The sequence below is a fragment of the Apium graveolens genome, chromosome 6 (genome assembly GCF_009905375.1).
Source record: "Apium graveolens cultivar Ventura chromosome 6, ASM990537v1, whole genome shotgun sequence".
NCBI classification, from domain to species: domain Eukaryota; kingdom Viridiplantae; phylum Streptophyta; class Magnoliopsida; order Apiales; family Apiaceae; genus Apium; species Apium graveolens.
Window position 1 is genome coordinate 284,195,377 of NC_133652.1, and position 19,629 is coordinate 284,215,005.

General features: G+C 33.0%; 1 protein-coding gene across 1 annotated transcript; it reads right to left on the reverse strand.

Annotated features, from left to right (window-relative positions):
* Positions 1-309: 309 nt before the first annotated feature.
* Positions 310-1,089, reverse strand: LOC141666133 (secreted RxLR effector protein 161-like). Its single transcript, XM_074472129.1, has one exon. The coding sequence runs from the start codon at positions 1,087-1,089 to the stop codon at positions 310-312; it is 780 nt and encodes a 259-aa protein (XP_074328230.1).
* Between the last annotated feature and the right edge of the window lie 18,540 nt (positions 1,090-19,629).

Consider the following 19,629-nt stretch of genomic DNA (forward strand, 5'->3'; position numbering starts at 1 on the left):
AGATACTAGGATCACAAAGAGTAACCTCCTCCCACAATGACTCTAACTGCTAATATGCATCTCATATAACTTTTCCACAAACACTTGACTAAAACAAATATGCAATAACTTATTCAACCATGTAGTGTACTATCCAACTGATTTAAACACAAGATAAATATATAAATACAAGTTTCATATTAAAGAAAATCCAATAATCACCCCTTAAGATGAAACTTGTTTGTTTAACTCCTTTACGCCCAGAAACTTTCTCATCCTTTCGAATTTTACTATGGTAAGTCCCTATGTCATTATATCTGCACATTACAACTATGAGTTTATATGCTTGATGATTATCTCCATTCTCTCCACGCACTCCCGGATGAAATGGTATCTTACATCTATATGCTTGCTCCTATCATGAAACACTGGGTTTTTTTGCCAAATCATAGCAGACTTGTTATCGATGTACAATAAGACTGGTCCTACTTTTTCTCCTTTTATTTTGCTCAATAGTTTCTTCAACCAAATCTCTTGACATGCGGCTGCAGTGGCAACCATGAATTTTGCCTCGTAATTTGATAATGCAACACACTGTTGCTTTTGAGAGACCGAGATTATGAGACTATTATTCAGATAAAAAACCAATCCTCCTGTGTTTTTCTTGTCATGTGGTTGTCCGACTAGATCACTGTCCGAATATCCTACGAGCATGTTATTTGCACAGTGCCTGGAATACACTAAACCATATTCCAAAGTACCTTTTACATACTTGAAAATGCGTATTACAACATGTTTTTGCTTAATAGTGGTCTTCTCTATGAAGCGACTAATGATTCCCACAACATAGGATATATTAGGATGGGTGTGAACTAGATATCGAAGCCCCCCGATCATGCTTTTATACTCCATTGGGTCTATAAGTGTACCACCCTCATCCTTAGTGATGTGCTCCTTTGGGGCCATAGGATATTTGGTAGGATTACACTCTCCCATTCCCGCTTTTTCTAACACCTTTCGAGCATATCCAGTCCGTCTTAGCTCAATGAAATCTTTTTCTTGCTTCACCTCTATTCCCAGGTAGTAAGACAACTTCCCCAAATTATTCATGTTGAACTGATCGATCATCTGCTACATGAAATCTTCAATATCTTGGAACCTGTAATTAACAGATCATCTACGTACACTCCAATGATGAGTGTATCACTTCGTTTACTTCTTGTATACAAAATATGTTCATATGGGCACTTGGTGAAACCCATGTCCTCGAGACTCTGGTTGAGTTTGGTATGCCATGCAAGTGGCGCCTGTCGTAAACCATAACTTGCTTTTATCAACTTGTACACTAGATGTTCCTGCCCTTTCTTGACAAAGCTTTGTGGTTGTGTCACGTAAACTTCTTCCTTTGTTTATCCATTCAAGAGCTTTGTCTTAACATCCAAATGGTGTACCTCTCATTCATATTTTTCCGCCAAAGCCAATAATAGACTAACAGTCTCTAGCGTTGTGACTTGGGCAAAAATTTCATTGAAATCCACCCCCATTCTTGAACATAACCCTTTTCCACGAGCCTCTCCTTGTATTTTACTATTTCACCATTTGCATCTTTCTTAATTTTATAAACCCACTTCAGTCCTATCATATTTCTTCCAGCTGCAACTCTGTTATTTTCCAGGTGTCATTTAGCTCGATAGGATCCATCTCTTGCTGCATTTCGTGCCTCCAGCTTATCTCTTTGATAGTTTACTCGTAGTTTCTTGGATCATCCTCTACCATCAAAAGCAACTCATCCTCTAACTCGATCTCTTCGGTGTTGTTGTATATATCAACCATGGACCTAAAGCGTTTTGGTTCACGGTTGGCTTCAGTCCCAAAACTTTGTCGATTCAATTGTGATGAGCCTTGCGTTCTTGACTGTGATAGCGGCGTTGCCATGTCACTATCTAAATTTGAATGCAGTTGCTAAAAAGTTGTAGATCCTGTCCTTCATTTGTGAAGTTTTCAACAATAGTGAATGTGTATTTATGATTACATGTATGGATACCTTGCTGATCTTTACTCCACTTCTAAGTTTTTCCCTCCTCAAAAATCACATCTCTACTTACCAATATGCAATCCTTTTCTGGATCATATAGCCGATATGATTTAGTTCCAGGTTCATTTCCAAGGCTCACCACCACCTTGCTCCTGTCTTCCATTTTCCGTGTGTGAGTCCCTGGATCCTTCATGTTAACCAAGCATCCAAAGACCTTTACCTGCCCAATATTTGGCTTTTCACCCTTCCATGCCTCATATGGTGTCTGTTCGTTCATGGAACGTGTGGTCAACCTATTAAGGAGATAAATTTACCGCCTTACAACTTCTCCCCATGGTGTGAATGACATCTCCATTTGTTTTAGGAGACTACGAGCCATAGCCACTATAGTGCGATTTTTACACCCCACCACTCCGTTCTGTTTGTTGGGAAAATTAACAGATAGATAATGTATGTGTATATGTAGCAGTAGAATACCAGAGAGAATAAAGAGTTATTCTTTTTAACTTCAATTAATTTTAAACAAACAATACATGCCCATTTATATAGGCTACATCATAACAAGAATAGAGAAATTCTAGCAACTAACGGACTACTGGATAAATCCACAACACCCACTAACCAACTAGCTAGCTTAATTGTAGAAATAGTATCCATAATTTATTTGACTCAAACAAACCCTGAAATATAGAAATACTAATATCAAATAATATGACTAAATCAAACTTTGAATTATATTTCAACACCCTCCCTTAATTCAAAGTTTTGAACACCCATCATACTTCTAAAGTAGCAGAACTTCTCCTTGGACAAAGCTTTTGTCAGTATGTCGGCCATCTGCTCATGTGTACTACAGTACTCCAATGTGATCTTTTCTTCCTCAACCAAATCACGAATAAAATGGTGGCGAATGTCAATGTGCTTTGTTCTGCTATGAAACGCCGGATTCCTTGACATGGAAATTACAGCAACATTGTTACAGAATATTTCAGTTGCACCTTCTTGCTCTTGATTAATCTCTGCTAGCAATCTTCTTAGCCAGATAGCTTGACAAGCTGCTGATGTAGCGGCAACATACTCAGCTTCAGTTGATGACAAGGTCATCATAGGCTGCTTCTTTGAACTCCAAGTAATAACACCAGATCCCAGAGTAAACACACTTGCTGAGATACTTCTTCTATCATCCAATGAACTTGCCCAATTACTGTCTGTAAATCTGCATAGCCTGGGATTTAACACCTTTGAATATATAATCCCATAATTCATGGTTCCTGCAATATAACGCAAGACTCGCTTTGCTGCACCAAAATGGATTTTCGAAGGCTGTTGCATAAACCTGGAAATCAAACCAACAGAATATCCAATATCGGGACGAGTGTGAGTTAAATAATTTAAACCACCAATTAAACTTCTGAATTTTTTAGGATCCACCATCTCTGCTCCATCATCTTGCTGCAACTTTTCATTAAAAATCATTGGTGTGTCAGCAGGGTTGGAGTTAAGCATACCAAACTTGTTAAGAAGATCTTTAGCATATTTTCTTTGTGAGATAAAAATCCCATCATTACGTTGCTGCACTTCAAGACCAAGAAAATAGTGCAGCAACCCCATATCTGACATCTCAAATTTGCTCTTCATTTGCAACTTGAACTCATTCAACATTTTACTTGAAGAACTAGTATAGATGATATCATCAACATATACACATACAATGATAAATTCAGTACCTTCATTCTTCACATACAGAGTGGGCTCATTGTCACTCCTTCGATAATTATTTTTAACAAAATAATTGTCAATCTTGGTGTACCATGCTCGAGAAGCCTGCCTTAGTCCGTACAACGCCTTAATTAATCTGTATACTTTTGTTTCATTGCCTTTGATGAAAAACCCTTCTGGTTGAGTAACAAAAACTTCTTCCTTCAAATCGCCGTTGAGAAATGTGGACTTGACATCGAGTTGATAAACTTGCCACTGTAGTTGTGCAGCTAGTGCAAGAACAATCCTCACCGTCTCAAACCGAGCTACTGGCACAAAAGTTTCCTCAAAATCAATACCTTGTTGTTGTGCATATCCCTTTGCCACAAGCCGCGCTTTATACTTCTGTATACTTCCATCAGCATTAAATTTTGTTTTAAAAACCCACTTTAAACCAATTGCATGCTTTCCTTCCGGCAAATCCACCAACTCCCATGTTCTGTTCTTCTCAATTGATGACATTTCTTCCATCATTGCCTTTTTCCACTCTTCTTTACAGATACTTCTCCATAGGTTAAAGGGTCTGAAACAGCAAGAGCAAATTGGCATGCCTCATAGATGTCAACCAAGGGTCTGAACTTTCTTGGTGTTGTCTCATCTGAAGTTTGTCTAGGAGTGAATGCTGAATCTCTAATTGGTGATGCATTATTTTTCGAGGATTCAAGAATTGAATCCTGACTTTCACTTGGAATTTCAGCAGATAATGGAACCTGTTGCACCTTTTCTTTACTTTCACAAAAATCCCAACTTGTATTTTCAGCAAAAACAACATCTCTTTTTATCAACATTTTTGCATTCACAGGGTTATATAATCTATATGCTTTGGATGCAATACAATAACCAACAAATATGCATTTCTCTGATTTTTCATCAAGTTTTTGACGTACTTGTGAATTCACCAAAGCATAAGCAACATAACCGAATACTCTCAAATGACTTACAGTTGGTTTCCTGCCTTTCCAAGCTTCATACGGTGTTTGATTCATTACAGCCCTGGTTGGAGAGAGATTCAGTAAATAAACAGATGTCGCAACGGCCTCGGCCAAGAACTGATTCGAAAGACCCTTTGCTTTCAACATACTTCTTGCCATCTCGACGACAGTACGATTCTTTCGCTCCGCCACGCCATTTTGCTCTGGAGTATAAGGTGCTGTTAACTCCCTTCAAATGCCATTTTCCACATAAAATGAGCTGAATTCTTTGGACACAAATTCCCCCCCGCGATCTGTCCGGATAATCTTGATGCAGGCTCCACTGCGTTTTTCCACCATCGCTTTAAAGTGCCTAAACTTCTCAAACGTTTCTGATTTACATTCCAAAAAATAAACCCAGCTCATACGACTATAATCATCAGTAAAGAGTAAAAAATAACGACTCCCACCAAATGATTTAGTCTGCATCGGCCCACATAGATCAGCATGTACTAATTCTAAACACTTTGAAGCCCTCCAAGCTTTACCAACAGGAAATGGTTTTTTACATTGTTTTCCATAAATGCAACCTTCACACAAAGTAATAGAACTAATTTTTGGTAGTCCAAAGACCATACCTCTGTTGTTCAACAATTGCAGACCTTTGACATTCAGATGTCCGTAACGCAAGTGCCATAACTTTGAGTTATCTACTCCACCAGTGACAAGCGCCATGCCTTCATTGCTTGAAACTTCCAACGGAAATGTATTGTTTTGTGCCATCAAAACTCTTGCCACCACCTGCCCTGTTTGCTTATTTTTAATAATGCAAGCATCATCATCAAACAATACAGAATGCCCTTCAGCCATTAGTTGTCCAACACTTAATAAGTTGTATCCCAATTTAGGTACAAACTGAACATCATGGATATTTTTGACATTACCATGGCTAGTGTTAAGACCCACAGTACCTTTTCCTTCTACTTGTAAGTCTTTGCCATTTCCAAGTTGCACCTTTAGCTTGTGTGACTCATCGAGATCTTGAAATATTGTGTGATCTCCTGACATGTGATTTGAACAACCACTATCTACAAACCATACATCGCTTGATTTTGAATTAGTACTTATAAGAGCCATAAAAAGCTTACCCTCTTCATCATCATTTTCCGCTGCATAATTTGCATGCTGATTTCTGTACCAACAATCTTCATCATCATTTTCTGCTGTATAATTTGTACGTTGATCTCTGTACCAACAATCAGCCTTCATATGACCATAGCCCTTGCAGTTATAACACTGAATGCCATTCTTGTTAACTTTCTGCTCACTGGACTGCCTCTGTTGCCTCTGTCCATCATATACGTCTCTTCCTTGATAGCTTCCGCGTCCATGCCCATAAAAGCCACCACGAAAACCTCCACGGAAACCTCCTCCTCCACGAAAACTTCCTCGTGCCTGACCTCTTCCGGCTGAACGTTCACCTTCACTTGGTTTTCCAAATTCTTTCACTTGGAATGCCATTTCATCATTCTTACCAAGTGATCTATTAATTCTTGACTCGTGTGCTTGAAGGGATCCCATTAGCTGATCAAAACTAAAGACTGAGAGGTCCTTAGATTCCTCTATGGCTGCTACAACATGATCGAACTTAGGAGTTAAGCTACGAAGTACCTTTTCAACAATAGTCTGATCCTTTACCGTCTCCCCAAAAGAACGCATTTGACTGACTATTGCCATTGCTCTTGACAAAAAATCAGCTACCGAATCACCATTGTTCATATTTAAGTTCTCAAAATCTCGTCGAAGAGATTGTAGCCGCACGACCTTCACTTTTGAGTCACCTTGAAATTCTTTCTGCAAGATTGACCAGGCTTCTTTTGATGTACCCGCCGCTGCAATGCGCGAGAAAATACTATCATGCACCGCTTGCTGAATGATAACTAACGCCTTGGAATCCTTTTTCTTGTTTTCCCTCAATTTGTTTTCTTCATCCGTCTCTTTGTACCCATTCTCTACTATGTCCCCAAGTTCCTGAGACCTAAGTAGAGTCTTCATACATATGCTCCAGAACTCATAACTCTCTCCTTTGAAAACTGGAATTAGTGGTTGTGCTGCACTCAAGCTGCTTCCAGTACCTGCCATTGGAATGAATTGAAGTGCCTATGGCTCTGATACCAATTTGTTGAGAAAATTAACAGATAGATAATGTATGTGTATATGTAGCAGTAGAATACCAGAGAGAATAAAGAGTTATTCTTTTTAACTTCAATTAATTTTAAACAAACAATACATGCCCATTTATATAGGCTACATTATAACAAGAATAGAGAAATTCTAGCAACTAACGGACTACTGGATAAATCCACAACACCCACTAACCAACTAGCTAGCTTAATTGTAGAAATAGTATCCACAATTTATTTGACTCAAACAAACCCTGAAATATAGAAATACTAATATCAAATAATATGACTAAATCAAACTTTGAATTATATTTCAACACCTTCTCTTAATTCAAAGTTTCGAACACCCATCATACTTCACGTAACCGTATATTGTTATGTGACTCCATTTTCTGCACAGAAAGCTTCAAATTCTTTAATTCTTTAGAACATAATTCTCCTCCACGATGAGTCCCAAGTGCTTTAACTCGTGTCTCTATTCCGTTCTCTAATTGTGCCTTGGACCTTTTAAACATTGCCAATGCCTCGTCCTTCCTTTTCAACATGTAAACCCACAAGTAGATGCTTATACAAATGTACTTCTATCGGATAAATACTTGGAATCAAGTATTTTAATTGATCGGAATAGTCTCAACTTATGGATCCGGCACTTCTGACTCTTCAATCTACTTCTATATAAATTTTAATAAAATTATGTTTTCTCATTATTTTATGTTTTAGTTTAAAAATAATTTTTTTTAACTATTAATTATATTTTGTTATTAACTATATAATTAAAAAAATAAAAATTAATTTAAAGTCTCACAAACTACGAATAACAAAACCATTATTTTATATTAAACCAAGTGATCCAAATTTGGATCAGTGAACAATACTTATCCAAATTTATATCAGTATTGAATAGTAGTGAACAGTAGTGATCCAAATTTATATTACAGTTAAAATTCAGATCCTGGTAAGCTTGTTGCCAACACCGAATCTCAGTCTCTTAAACTTTCTTTCTTCCGGTGGAAAAATACGTAATTCAAAATAAAAATTTAATTCCATTTTTGAAAATTCTAGTTTAGCATGTTACTAATTACTAATCGTAGGTAATTTAATTAAGTGAAATTCATTCATGTTCACTTTTTAATCTAACAAAGAAAAACATTTCAACAAAAATTAGCCACCGGATCACTTATGCTTTGACTTGCTTCTAAAACTTGCACTGCGCGTTTAAATTCATGCATATCAATTTTTAGACAGAAAGTATGTGAAGAGAGCAATCATCAAGCATTATTTTGACAAAAGTAATAATATATCAACCAAACTACATATACTTTTTAATAGATTTTTGCATTGCTAATTACTAGAAAATCTCATATTTCATACTATCTAGATTCAGGAGAACTATACTGACCTGTAAATTTTCAATCTAGGCAAGAAAGGAAACAAAAAATTTAAGCAAACATAAGCAGATTCATCTATATAAAGTCACGACTTACAAAACATCATAATATTTATACTTTATTAAAAGCAGCATATAACACAGTTAGGAATAAAAAAACAAAGGCATTATAGTGAAAGAGATATTGCACATAAGATAACTGATCACATATTCCATATGAATTTAAATAAGACGAGACCATAACTAACAATTTGATACTCTTGCATAAATGAACGAACCTCACTGATGAACTTCATTGACCATCCATTTTGTAGCCTCAATCTGTTCAGGGGTCCCATTAATCTGTAGCTAAGGACATAATTTGACCTGTAAACTAGCTTTACCAAATAAACACTTGGTCCTGCATTCAAATCCACTACCTGCATTTATATGAAACATCATTTATATACTCATATAGAAAATTTAACAGTCATCATTGGAAAAATTGTTCCTAGGGGGACATCAGGTCTCGAGTTCGTTTCTCGCTTCCTCTCCCCAGTTTCCCTCCCTCTGTAACTAAAATCTAATGCAGTAATGAAAATGTAAACTGTAATATCTCAGATTTTCAGATATTATTATTATTATTTAAAGTTGTTTATGCGATTTTTTATATGAATTTTAGTGAATTATCTGGTAATTGGAATTGATGTTTAGGATGTTTATATGTGATATTCTGTGAGTATTTTAATTTTTATATGTCCAGAATAAAATATACATAATAATTATATTTTATGGTAATTTTTGGACTATTATATGATTTTATAATGATTTATAGATTTATTAATTATTTTTGAGTATTTATAAAACTATTTTGTAAAGCCGGGAATCGTCCAACTTCAATCGTTTTTACGTTTTTATAACCCGAAACTCTTCGGAAAACTTCTTCCTAACCTAATCAGGTAATTCCGGACATTTTCCATGATTTAACTTTTTCGATACGGATTACGGTTTGACCCGTGCGCATCCCGGCGCAAAAATTCCAATACGATAATCATTTTGGTAAATCAATAAAACCCGTATTCTTGAGAGACGGGATATTTCTACATTATTTTCTCATAGGGTGTCTTATAAGAAGCTCGGTTTTGATAATTATCCACTTTTGGTATTAAATTGTTTCGTTTTATAGTTACTTAGCGGCTAAGTAATCTATTTTCGGATCTGATATGATCCAATGGAATATTTGTTATGTATTTTAAATGAATCAAACCGTAATTTGGATGTGTGTTTATTAGCATCTTTATCGAGGTATTCGACTTATCTCGGTTATGTACATCTGAATGTATTTTATATGTGCTCGGGTTTTTCTGTTAATTTAAGTATCATTTTTGTTTTTGAAAAATAAACCGACGGGGACCCCAACGGGACGTCAAAACCCACAAAATTCGTGTTTTTATTTTTATATAATTATCTGTATTTCAAATACCCTTTAGTTTTGTATTTTTGCATTATTTGCAATTTTTGGGAAATTTTGATACAAATTTTATATTTTATCGCTTTTAAAATTATTCTCCGTAACTATTATTTTATGGCTAAATTATTTTAATGTTGGGAATGAAAACACCCTAAATTGATTTTGGATATTTATTTTTCAGAAAATATGAATAGCTGAAAACTGATTTCTTTATTCATTTATTCTATAAAAAATTCAGAAAATAAAACAAAATTCAAGAATATCTTTGGGGGTGTGATTTTGTTCTTAACACAAATCTGGTGATTTTTAGAGTGATTTTAATCCGGTCTTGAAGCTTGAATATCCAATTTGAAGCTCTTGCAGAGCCCGTACTTTTGGTATAACAATCATCAACAAAAGTTGATTATTCTATCATTTCATTTCTTGCCATTTTTTTAGTTAAATTCGATTTTTGATTTTAAGGAATTGTTTGTTTCATTTGATGTTAGATTATCATTCTTCGAGACCTAAGGATTGGTTTTGTATATAATTTCGTTAATTTTGGTTAAGGATTCTTAAAGTTCGAATTCTTGAGTGTTCTTGAATTTTTAATTCAATTTTCAGAATCTTTAATTGATTGGTGATTGTTTTTTATTAAACGAACCTGTTGTACAATGAAATAGCTTCGATTTGAGATAGGTATCATCGTTTTTGGTTCAGAAATGGAGAAGTTGGGTTATGGCCGGAGTTCGCCGTCGTTAATGGAAGAAGACGACCGATGTTATGGCCGGTTTTGATCGAAAACAGAGCATTAAGCTTCGTTTGAGGTCGTTCATGTCCGGTAATTGCTTTTAATCAAACTGGGTTTGTGTTGGGGGAAGAAGTAGGAGGAAGAACAGCCGATTTGTGGTTGTTTGGGACCGCCGGAGTCCGGCGAAGCTCTGCCGGAATCTGGGGATTACCAAGAAACCGGTCGGAGTTCATCCCGATCCGGTAGGTTCCCCTAAACCCGGTTTCAACCCGGTCATTTGACCCGGGTTTGATCCTTCACATCCTATTTTTCAATTCTGAAAAACGTTTTTGACAAATTCTTTTTACTTTTATTAAAAAAATCCTTTTCCTATTTTTAAAAATCAATTTAGTTATATCTAATTATATTTAAAATTCTAAAAATTATTTACTTAATTATTTTAAATTCCAAAAAATTATTTTCTTTTATTATTTTCAAAAATTCAAAAAAATTTATTCATTTAAATTGATTAATTATTTCAGATAATTAATCAGTTTATTTAGATAATTTGTATTATTTTTATTTTAATTCCTAAAATTATGAAAAAGTCATTTTTAATTATGCTTTTTCCTAAATATTTATTTAAAAATTATTTTCAGATTTTAAAATTTATATTTTTGTATTTGAAATCAATTAGTATTATTATTAATTGCTTTAATCTTATTTAAATTCTTATTTTATTCGTAATAAATAAACTGTTCGTCGGTTTAATACGAAACGAACGCGTACAGACTCAGAAAAATACTACGCTTTCAATAAAAATACTTTTGAGGCCTAAATTCTTTTGTATTACAAGGTTTTTTGATTTGCGAGTTATTCTGAATCGATATCTAATTGACAATTGACATTGACCCGATTTTAGGTTTAAACGTACCCAGTCGAACCTTTTGACGAACCGAGTCATATGTGATATAAATTATGTATATGTGAGTTATATGCTTATGTTCTATGTGAATTACGTTCTTGCGTGGGTCAAGAATCATGTGTTTGAGTGTTTCCTTTATGTGTGGGCTATCGTATGGGTAGACGATAGGGTTTTGACACACAATTTGTCGAGTTATTATCTAATAGACGATTAAATTATATCTTTTAATTATAGATACAGATTGTTCGAGTGATCAGGACAAGGTGTTGGATAAAGAATGAGATGGAATGGTATTGGATATCTGGCTTCTAGCAATCGCAGGAGCAGCATATCAGTGAAGTGTTGAAAAGAAGGACGGTGATATTTTGATACAGAATGTCTGAATAGATGCATCTTTACGAGTGTGACTAACTACTAAATCCCAAAGGAAAGTATTTCTATAATTATTTATTGTTCAAGTGATATATATTTTGAATCATATTATGCAAGTATTGTTTTCCCTATTCTTAGTTCAGAATAGACAAATGTTCTACATATCGCTGAATTAAAATGCTTATCATGCAAGTACACTCTGTTATTCTATGTTCAGAATACTTAAATGTTTTACTTATCAAATTACTCGATTTATAAATGTTTTGGATTTTGAGAAAGTTGATTTTGTTGCGAGTATTCATGTCCAAGTGAATGGGGGAATAAAATTATTGAGGATGTCGATTGATTCGACTCCTTTTTCAGTAAAAGATTTAAAGATTGGAATGGTTACTGATTATAGCATAGGTGATCAAGATATCGGTCCATCTATAATATATTTCAAGGCGAGTATATGCCTTTTCTGGCGCCATATAGGTACCATATGGCTGCGTGATACAGGTAGTACCTATATTTACGGTATAGCTGCGAGATACCAGTGTTATTTCGTGACTGATCATCAGGAACAACATGAAATATAATTGGTTCCAATCTAAAATGATGTTTCTAAATTGTTTTGATATTCATAGAATAAATGATTTATCAACTGTTTCTGCTTTAGATTAAAGGTGAAATGCGGTTTCAAATCAGTTTCTGATTTATGCTGATACTTACTTTGTTGTTAAATATCAAATATGGTATTAGTATAGATGAATGATGTTACTTCAATATGAGATTTTCTGAGCATCAAAGTTCGTATTGATATCTAATTTGATATGACAACAAAAGAAGTATTAATTTCAAGAGTTCAGTTTTGAATAAGGTTTTTAATTCAATCCATAATCATTGCTTCTTGTTATTGTTGTTTATGATATTTTCGTAAATAATGTTTTACGAGTTTTATTCTCATCAAAATTCAAAGTATTGCTGAAGTATTTCGCTCGAAAATATCAAAAAGAGTTTTAAATACAGTGAGAAACAATGATACAATTCTTTAACAAACTTCTGATTCGGCAATTATGGTTTTTAAATGTTCTGCTCAAATGCAGATGTTGGTTTTATATCAAAACAACCATATATATGCTATAATGAACTTGATGAGCATTTATTTCGATCATACTTGCTTGTTTTTAAATTTCTCCTCCAGTGAGGATTAGCTTGCGCGGTTTAGCCGCGTAATTCGATGAAGCAAAGAAGAAGCTCTTGGAAGGTGGTTGGTCCAAGGTTTGTGGACTAATGTAAGTTCTATTTATAAAGTTATTTATATTTAATATTATATTATAATTATGTTATTTTATAGTTGGGCCTAGTATACTTCTTTTCGAAGTTATACTAGCGGGTTAATATTGAATTGGAATTTGTTGAAAAAGTGTTTTAAAAGAAAGTGAAAATCTATTTGTGCAATTTGGATATCTTGTTTCTAGAACAGTAACCTGAAAAGATCTTGGGTTTAGTTTGGGGTCACAGATGCTATATTTCAGTTGTTGGCATTTACTTATCGATTAAACAAGTTATTTTGAATTGAGGTTTTATCGTGATGACCAAATTCTCTGACCCTGGATTTGGGGGAGTTACATAAACCACTGAAAATAAAGAACTTAACAAATTATGTGTGTAAACTAAATTACAACATGAATAATACCGATCGTATTGTCGAGTGTTAATAAAATGTTTTCCTCTTGAGTAAAAAAAAACATTAACATGTTCTCGGTAAAAAAAATATGGGTGCAATTATCACTATTAATGAAGACAAATAGAGAGAAATGAAGATAGATAGAGAACAAAAAGAGAGAGTGAAAATAAAAAAAAACCAGACCATACATTACTCAAACATAATCAAATATACCAAATGAGGAACTCAAATTAAGAGCACAATTATTCCTAATGAGATTAAAAAAACCCTAATTCAATACAAAGAAACACACAAACAAATATACTTTAATCTAAACAAAGTAATACTTCAATATACACCAACTTTGAATAACTAGTACAAGCAAGAATAATACCCGATAAAATATGAAAACATCAATCAAAGCCCCTGAAACTAGAAGAACTTCAACACCAATTAGAGAAGCCCTAATCAAAACACCAAATCTTGAAGCTTGAAATCAATAATTTATAAACCCCAAATCAAAACCTTAATTATAGTTAGCACCAAAGATGTAAGAGTTTTAGATGTGTGTTTGAAATTTAATTGTGAGAGCGTGAGATGTGTGTTTGTTTGAGCTGCTCCCTTTTATTTTTGTTAAATTTTCAACCCGTGCTTCCTAATTTTCAACCCCCGCCCACCAGTTTTTAAGTAGGCCCAAATTTTTGTCAAAATAAAAAGTTCGGCCCAACTTTCTCTGTTAAAATTTAATGTATTAATTTTTTTTCTTTTAATAATTTCTAACATTTAACATGAAAATATAATTTTATTCATTAATATATTTATTTTCTATTTTATAAAATTATTTCATTTATTTTCAAATTATCATTGAATTTATTTGTTTTTATAAAAATATTATTATTGAATTAAAATTTTAAAGTCTTATGAACAACATCACAAGTGTAGCTTTATTAGAAATGATTTTGTTTCTTTATTATTGATGACATTTTTCCGGTAAAATATCAATTGATGAAAAGTAAAATGGAAGATAACTGTACTTATAATATGTTTTTACTCTAAATCATAAACCCACTTATATGAGCGAGAGAAAGTGACGTATGTAAAGAAAATAAATGATGTACACAACAAGTATATGCTAGTTTTAAATCCATATTTCGAAAAGTAAACCTAGTTGAGTTTTGAATAGTATGACTTACAATACTACAATTTTTTTTTTCGTTTACATGTTACCTTAAATAGGCCATGTAAAAACTCATTTTGTAGTAGTGCAAATTTATTGAATACCAAATTTGTGCCCTGTGTAGCATCATTCAGGGTATCGTAATAATGATGTACGACTTCAATATTGTAAATGACTGGGGCATAAGTAATATATAAAATTTAGTGCCCAGTCAAAATCAAATATATTAATCATAAAAAATTAATACTTCATAAGAATTTTAATTGACAAGATAAATTAATATGATACATTAGGCAATGATTTATTTGAAATATTACAGATTCTATTATTTGTACACAAATCTATTCGAGACTTAGTAGAGAAGGGAATTAGTTGACTTTTATGTCATAGTGGAATGTTAAAATTGCTTAAAAGTTTTAACTTCATGCACATCAATTTTGACAGAAAGTATGTCAAGAGAGTAATCATCAAGCATTATTTTTACAAAAGTAATAATATGTCAACCAAGCTACGGATACTTTTGAATAGATTTTTGCATTACCAATTACTAGAAAATCTCATATTTCAAACTATCTAGATTGAGGAGAATTGTAAATTTTAAATCTAGGCAAGAAAGCAATAAAAAATTTAAGCAAACATATATAGGAAGATTAATCTATATAAAGTCACAACTTACAGAACATCATAATATTTATACGTGTTAAGAGCACCATATAACCCGGTTAGGAATATAAAAACCAAGGCATTATAGTGAAAGATATATTGCACAAAAGATAACTGATCACATATTCTAAATGAATTTAATAAGACCAGACCATAACTAATGATACTCTTGCATAAATCAACAAACCTCACTGATGAACTTTGTTGACCATCCATTTTGTAGCCTAAATCTGTTCAAGGTCCCATTAACATGTAGCTAAGGACATAATTTGACCTGTAAACTAGCATTACCAAATAAGTACTTGCTCCTGGATTCAAATCCACAACCTTCATTTATATGAAACCTCATTTATGTACTCATATATCAAACATAACAGTCAGCATTTGCAAAATTGTTCCTAGGGGGATATCACGTCTAGAGTTTGTTTCTCGCCTCATCTCCCCAGTTCCCCTCCCTCTGTAACTAAAATCTACTGCAGTAATGAAAACGCTAATATCAAAGAACTTAACAAATTTTGTGTGTAAAGTGAATTACAACATGAATAATACCCATCGTACTGTCAAGTGTTAACAAAATGTTTTCCTCTTCACTAAAAAATCACATTACTTTGTTCTCGGTAAAAAAATATGGATGTAATAGCCACCATTAATGAAGAGAAATAGAGAGAAATGAAGATAGATAGACAATAAAAAGAGAGAGTGAAAATAACAAAAAAAATTAGACCATTCATTACTCAAACATAATTGAATATACCATACAGGAACTCAAATTAGGAGCAGAATGATTTCTCATGAGATTAAGAAAACCCTAATTAAATAAACAGAAACATACAAACAAACATACTTGAGTATAAAGAGACTAATACTTCAATACACATCAACTTTGAATAACTAGTACGAGCTCAATTTAAGAATAATACCCGATAAAATATGAAAACATCAATCAAAGCCCCTCAAACTAGAAGAACTTTAACACCAATTAGAGAAGCCCCAATCGAAACCCCAAATCTTGAAGCCCGAAATCAATAATTTGAAAACCCCAAATCAAAACCCTAATTACACTTACCACCAAAGATGTGCGTTTGAAATTCGATTGTGAGAGGGTGAGATGTGTGTTTGTTTGAGCGGCTCCCCTTTTATTTTCTTTTTGTTAAATTTTCAACCCGAGCTTTCTAATTTTCACCCGCCGCCCACCAGGTTTTAACTAGGCCCAAGTTTTTGTCAAATTAAAAAGCTCGGCCCAACTTTCTTTGTTAAAATTTAATGTATTAATTTTTTTCTTTTAATGATTTCTAACATTTAACATGAAAATATATTTCTATTCATTAATATATAAATTTTAAATTTTATAATATTATTTCATTTATTTTCAAATTCTCATTGAATTTATTTATTTTTATAAAAATATTATTATTAAATAATAATTATAAAGTCTTATGAACAACATCACAAGTGTTGATTTATTTAAATGATATTCTTTCTTTATTAGTGATGATATTTTTCCGGTAAAATATCAGTTGACGAAAAGTAAAATTGTAGAAAGTAAAAGTAAAAAATAGAAATTTGTGTCGGGTAAATAGATAATGTATGTCGCTTAAATAATAATTTATAATGGTGGATATATTTAGTATGGAGTATTAAATTGGGTAAAGAGCGACGTAAACGATAAATTATATGTAAAAATATGCGTTAGGTAAAAATGTGATGTAAAAAATTCAAAAACCCACGGATATGATCTAGAGAAAGTGACGTATGTAAAGAAAATAACAGATGTACACAACATGTATATGCTAGTTTTAAATCCATTTTTCGAAAAGTAAACCTAGTTCAGTTTTAAATAGTATGACTTACAATACTACCATATATTTCTGATTTTGTGTAAGTGTGACGTCAAATAGGCCATGTAAAAACTCATTTTGTACTAGTGCAAATTTATTGAATACCAAATTTGTGACCCCTCCACCATCATTCAGGGTATTATACTAATGATGTATGACTTCAATATTGTAAATGACTCGGGCATAAGTAATATATAAAATTTAGTGAATTTAGTGCGCAGTCAAAATCCGATATATTAATCATAAAAAATCTATACTTCATAGGAATTTTATTTGACAAGGTAAAATTAATATGATATATTAGGAAATTATTTATTTGAAATATGATCGGTTCCATTATTTGTACACAAATCTATTTAACACTTACTAGAAAAGGGAACTTGTTGACATGAATGTTATAGTGGAATATTAAAGTTGCTTAAAAATTTTAAAAATCTTATTTAACTAAGCAGATTATTTGTTTGAAATGACTATTTGAGGAAACATATATAGCTGTTGAGAATTGGCTAAGTGGAAGATCTAGATTTATGTCACAATCAGGATATGATCAACTACTGAAATATGATTATCCATTGAAAGCTTCGATATCACCCGTTGATATACATAAATGATTATCCGTTGAAGCTAAAGTATTTATCCATTGATCAAAGCTATCTGTTGAAGAATGACTTGGATGATAAGTCATGACTGTGAGATAAATCAGAAGGTGATGATTTATAGGATCGTAGTTGATTTAGATATGTAAAGTATTAGAGTTATAGTGTAATATTAATTATAATTGATAGAGGACTGATTTGTAGTTGTGTAGTATATAAACGCGGAATAGGTTATCACAATTTATAGTGCACAACTCGAGTATTCGTATAATCTAGAAGCTCTTAAGAATATTATTTTTGAGAGAGTTTTGTAATAGTTTATTAAAGATCAATATAAACTGTTATTTGATTTATATGTTCTTACTTTACTTTTATAATACATCGATTTGTTTAGTAATTGTATCCAAACCCCTTAAACAATTACTTTACAGGAAAAGAAGTGGTGTATGAGCGGTCAAATTGACTGTTAATTTGAAAAGTTCAAGATTTCTGAACGTAAGTATGAAAACATGAAAATACCCATCCTTAAGAAAACTGATTACTCTATATAGAGAGTAAAGATATTGATATTCCTTGAATCTATTACTGATGAATATGTTGATATCATCAAAACAGGACCTCAATATCCTACAAAAATTGTGGTTATGTTTGCAGATGCTCCTGAACACTATGCCATAAATGAAAAATTAAAGTGGTTAGAAGATGAAAAAGTTGCAATGCTTAAAGATGCTAAAGTCCGGAATATTCTGCACAATAATTTGAACAATGTGATGTCAAACAAAGTTATTGAATGTAAGACTAGAAATGAAATATGGGATGCCTTGAAAGCATAGTGTCAAGGTACGATGGAAATAAAGAAAAACAGAAGAGTTGTTCTTGTGCAAGAAAATGAGCAATTTGATGCCAACGCTGATGAGTCAATTACTGACATGTATGATAGATTTTTAACATTGATGAATGATCTATCATTGGATCAAAAAAAATATAAAAGGGAAGACTCAAATACCAAATTTCTGAGAGCTCTTCCAAAAGATTGGATACACAGGCCACAATAATCAGGCATCAATATAATCTTGATTTACTGACTCTGGATGAAGTGTATGGGATGCTGAAGACTCATGACAAGGAGATCCAGCAAAGGAAGAATAGAAAAGGTCAGAAGATGAAGGTTGTGGCTCTTAATGCTGAGACTCACACAGACAAAGAAAAGATAAGTGAGAGGTGAAGAAGAAGGAACATTTTGGAAGAATAAGATACTGATGATGTATCAGATCTTGACACAGATACTGACGATGATTCTGAAATCGGAATGGATGATCCTCAAGTGGTTGAGATGGCTGCAATACCGGTGAAAGGTTTCAAAAGGATGATGAATGGAAAACCACAGAGAAAAGTTTGTTTCAACAGAAGGCTCTCTGATCAAGGCAAAGATAAGTTCAGAAGGAGTGATGGTCAGAATAACAAGGAAAGGAAGTTTGACACGACCAAGGTGACATGTTACAACTGTAATGAAAGGGGACATCTGGAAATTGAGTACTCCAAGATAAATGGAAAAGCTTTGGTCACGACAAATTCCAATATAGAATGGATGGATTCATCATAAACTGACAATGATGATGAATACTATGCACCTATTACAACTCATGGAGAGAATGCCTCAGGAATTGATAAGGTACCTTCAGTTATATTTCCTGTTGATATTGATAATATGTCTGAACTGAAAACTTTCTTGTACTCTTTGCATGTTACCTTTAAATATAAGACTATTGAATGTGATAGTTTGATTGCTGATAATAAGAAGCTTAACAAAATAAATGAGTTTTTAGAAGCTGAGTTAGTGTGCATGAATGAACATGAAAAAACATGTAAAAAAGCACAAAATAATGAAACTCAGATAAATATCAGGTATGCTGGACTAGATAAACTCAGAGAAGTGATCCCCTAGGCGCTAGTTTTTGAAGAGTTTTACAGCCCGCTTTATCCTAGTGGTCTCCAAGT